General features: G+C 35.9%; 1 protein-coding gene across 1 annotated transcript in view; it reads right to left on the bottom strand.

The window, feature by feature from the left end:
• Positions 1-3,603, bottom strand: part of UBASH3B (ubiquitin associated and SH3 domain containing B) — a 16,846-nt gene that overhangs the window by 12,923 nt on the left and 320 nt on the right. Inside the window, exon 2 of the mRNA XM_018568596.1 lies at positions 1,235-1,288. Coding sequence (XP_018424098.1) covers positions 1,235-1,288 — 54 coding nt within the window. The remainder of the gene's footprint in view (positions 1-1,234; positions 1,289-3,603) is intronic.

The raw sequence follows: 3,603 nt of genomic DNA, 5'->3' as shown, positions 1-3,603 counted from the left end.
TATATATATATATACACACACACTATATATATATATATCTTCTCTCTCTCCTCTCTCTTCTTTTGCTCTCTCTCTTCCTTCTCTCTCTCCCCCCTCCTCTCTCTCGTGTGTCTGTATATATATATATACACAGACACACGATAGAGATAAATATAGAGAGAGAAGAGAGAGAGAGAGAAAAGTAAGAAAGAAAGAAGAAAGAGAGAAAGTAAGAAAGGAGAGAAGAGAGAGAGAGAGAGAGAGAAAGAAGAGAGAAAAGTAAGGAAGAAAGAAAGTAAGAAAGGAGAGAAGAGAGAGAGAAAAGAAAGAAAGGAAGAAAGAAAAAAGAAAGAGAGAATAAAGAGAAAGAAAGAAAGAAAGAAAGAAAGAAAGAAAGAAAGAAAGAAAGAAAGAAAGAAAGAAAGAAAGAAAGAAAGAAAGAAAGAAAGAAAAGAAAGGAAGAGAGAGAGGAAAGAAAGAAAGAAGGAAAGAAAGGAGAGAGGAGAGAGAGAGAAAAGTAAGAAAGAAAGGAAGGAAGAAAAAAAGAAAGAAAGAAAGAAAGAAAAGAAAGAGAGAAGAGAGAGAGAAAAGGAAGGAAGAAAGAAAGAAAGAAAGAAAGAAAGAAAGAAAGAAAGAAAGAAAGAAAGAAAGAAAGAAAGAAAGAAAAAGAGAGAAGAGAGAGAGAGAGGAAAGAAAGAAGGGAAGAAAGAAAGAAAGAGAGAAAAGTAAGAAAGAAAGAAAGAGAGAAGAGAGAGAAGAGAGAGAGAGAGGAAAGAAAGAAGGGAAGAAAGAAAGAAAGAGAGAAAAGTAAGAAAGAAAGAAAGAAAGAAAGAAAGAGAGAAAGAAAGAGAGAAGAGAGAGAGAAAAGGAAGAGAGAGAGAAAAGGAAGAGAGAGAGAAAGAAAGAAAGAAGAGAGAGAAAAGGAAGGAAGAAAGAAAGAAAGAGAGAAGAAAGAGAAAGGAAGAAGAGAGAGAGATTTATTTTTTATTATTTAATACCGCCTATCAAAATTACATTTTTAATTTACGATTTTTAAAATGTAAACTATTAAAACGATTAATTTAAAAAAATGAGAATCTAAAGCACATTCAGTATATGAAGTTGTATAGAAATGAGATGAATATACACATCACTACAATCGTTTATGATAAATATTTTTTTATGAATGATACTTCACCAATCCATGAAATAGCCGACAAGAGCTGCGCATTCTATCATTTTATTTCCATGTATAAGAATTGATGACGTTACTCACCAATCACAAGCTGCCTGAACACTTCTCCCACCGGTTGATGCCAATGCTTTTTGCCTAAAAAAAAACCAAAAACAACAAAAATATAAATGTTCTAGGTTTTCACATTTTTTCTGTGGTCTATAAAGATGATGTTTTTTTTTTAAAGCCAATAATAGGCTGTTCACTTTGCAAGGGAAAGTTCCCTCTTAGTTTAATGAATGGGGTTAAGCTCTTCTGACTTCTATCATCCAATCACGCACAAGCAAAACTACTGGTTTTTTTCATTGAACGTGATTGGGTAATCTCCGCAAAGTGAAATTTGATCATATTCACCAAGCTAAGGGAAACTTCCCATACAAAGTGCTAAATTCCCTTGCAATGTGAACGGCCAATTTTCTATAGTGAATGAAACCCAATGTGACAAAGAAATAATATGTGTAAAAAAAAAAAAAGAAATTACATCAGTAAACTCTCAGTTATTCGGAATTCGACTAACCAGAACTCTCATCTAACCAGGAAAAAAAATCCCCTGCGTACTGTTTTGCTGCTCTGCGGCATGTATTATCCAGGAAATGATCGTGTGTTTATTTGTCTTAATTTGCTTTTGGTTTCTGCATTTCAATATTAATATGAAGTCAATACAGAGTTTATGTTCTGGTATAAGTATAAGGTATAGTATGGGGTATGGTATAGTATGGGGATGTAGTACGGAGGTATAATGTGGGGGTATAGTATGGTATGGGAGGTATAGTATGGGGGAATAGTATAGTATGGGGTATAATATGGGGGTGTAGTATAGTATGGGGGTATAGTATGGAGGTATAGTATGGGGGTGTAGTATGGGGGAGGGGGGTGTAGTATGGGGGGTACAGTATGGGGGATAGGGGTGTAGTATGTAGTATGGGGGATAGTATGTAGTATGGGGGGGTATGGTATAGTATGGGGATGTAGTACGGAGGTATAATGTGGGGGTATAGTATGGTATGGGAGGTATAGTATGGGGGAATAGTATAGTATGGGGTATAATATGGGGGTGTAGTATAGTATGGGGGTATAGTATGGAGGTATAGTATGGGGGTGTAGTATGGGGGAGGGGGGTGTAGTATGGGGGGTACAGTATGGGGGATAGGGGTGTAGTATGTAGTATGGGGGATAGTATGTAGTATGGGGGGGTATGGTATAGTATGGGGATGTAGTACGGAGGTATAATGTGGGGGTATAGTATGGTATGGGAGGTATAGTATGGGGGAATAGTATAGTATGGGGTATAATATGGGGGTGTAGTATAGTATGGGGGTATAGTATGGAGGTATAGTATGGGGGTGTAGTATGGGGGAGGGGGGTGTAGTATGGGGGGTACAGTATGGGGGATAGGGGTGTAGTATGTAGTATGGGGGATAGTATGTAGTATGGGGGGGTATGGTATAGTATGGGGATGTAGTACGGAGGTATAATGTGGGGGTATAGTATGGTATGGGAGGTATAGTATGGGGGAATAGTATAGTATGGGGTATAATATGGGGGTGTAGTATAGTATGGGGGTATAGTATGGGGGGGGGGTGTAGTACGGGGTATGGCATTAGTTAGAGCTATTTTTATTAGTAACTCTCAAGCAACCAGAAACGACATTGATCAGGAATCTACCAATCCCCGTGGATGCCGGATAACGGGGAGTTGACTGTATATATACACACACACACGTACACATACTATATATAGAAAGCTAGAAAGAGTTAGAAATACATTTTTATTAAGCTCCACTTCCCTTTAGTATAAAAAATAGTTGTTTTTTTTCTTCCCTTTTTATGTGAAACTAATCTTAAAAATAGAAAAAAAAAAACACATTCCATTCTCATGTGACTAAAAAGAACAAATAAAATAAATAAATAAATAAAGGTCATGTTTAAATTGTAAATGATTTTAAAAATAAAAGTTAAAAAAACTTTCATCCCCAATAACAACAGAAAGAATGCGTTCGATAACCCGGCTCACTAAATCACCCCAAAATAATCAAAACATGATGTTTCATGTCAACACCGCCCCCCCCGCCCCGCAATGGTCACATGACAAAATATAGAATATAAATAAATTCTGGGCTGCGGGAGTCTCAAAGTGATAAATATCAAATATAAAAAGAGACGAAAAGATGTCGTGCTAATAATATAATAATATAAATAAATTAGATCCAGCAGATGATCGAATGACAAAATATTTCTATAACAAAAATAGGAATTAGAAAGACGCATAAAAAACACTAAAAAATTAGAATGAAAAGAGAATTTTGGACGTTTTTATTTTAATTTAATTTTTTTTCTTTTCTTTTTTGCAGAATTTGGGGAGATTTGAGCCGGCGATCGCTCTCGGCTTTTCTTTTCTGCTTCAATATTTCA

This window comes from Nanorana parkeri, unplaced genomic scaffold (assembly GCF_000935625.1).
Source record: "Nanorana parkeri isolate BGI_ZX_2015 unplaced genomic scaffold, ASM93562v1 scaffold1215, whole genome shotgun sequence".
In the NCBI taxonomy this organism is placed as follows: Eukaryota; Metazoa; Chordata; class Amphibia; order Anura; family Dicroglossidae; genus Nanorana; species Nanorana parkeri.
This window is presented reverse-complemented; position numbering and strand designations above follow the sequence as displayed.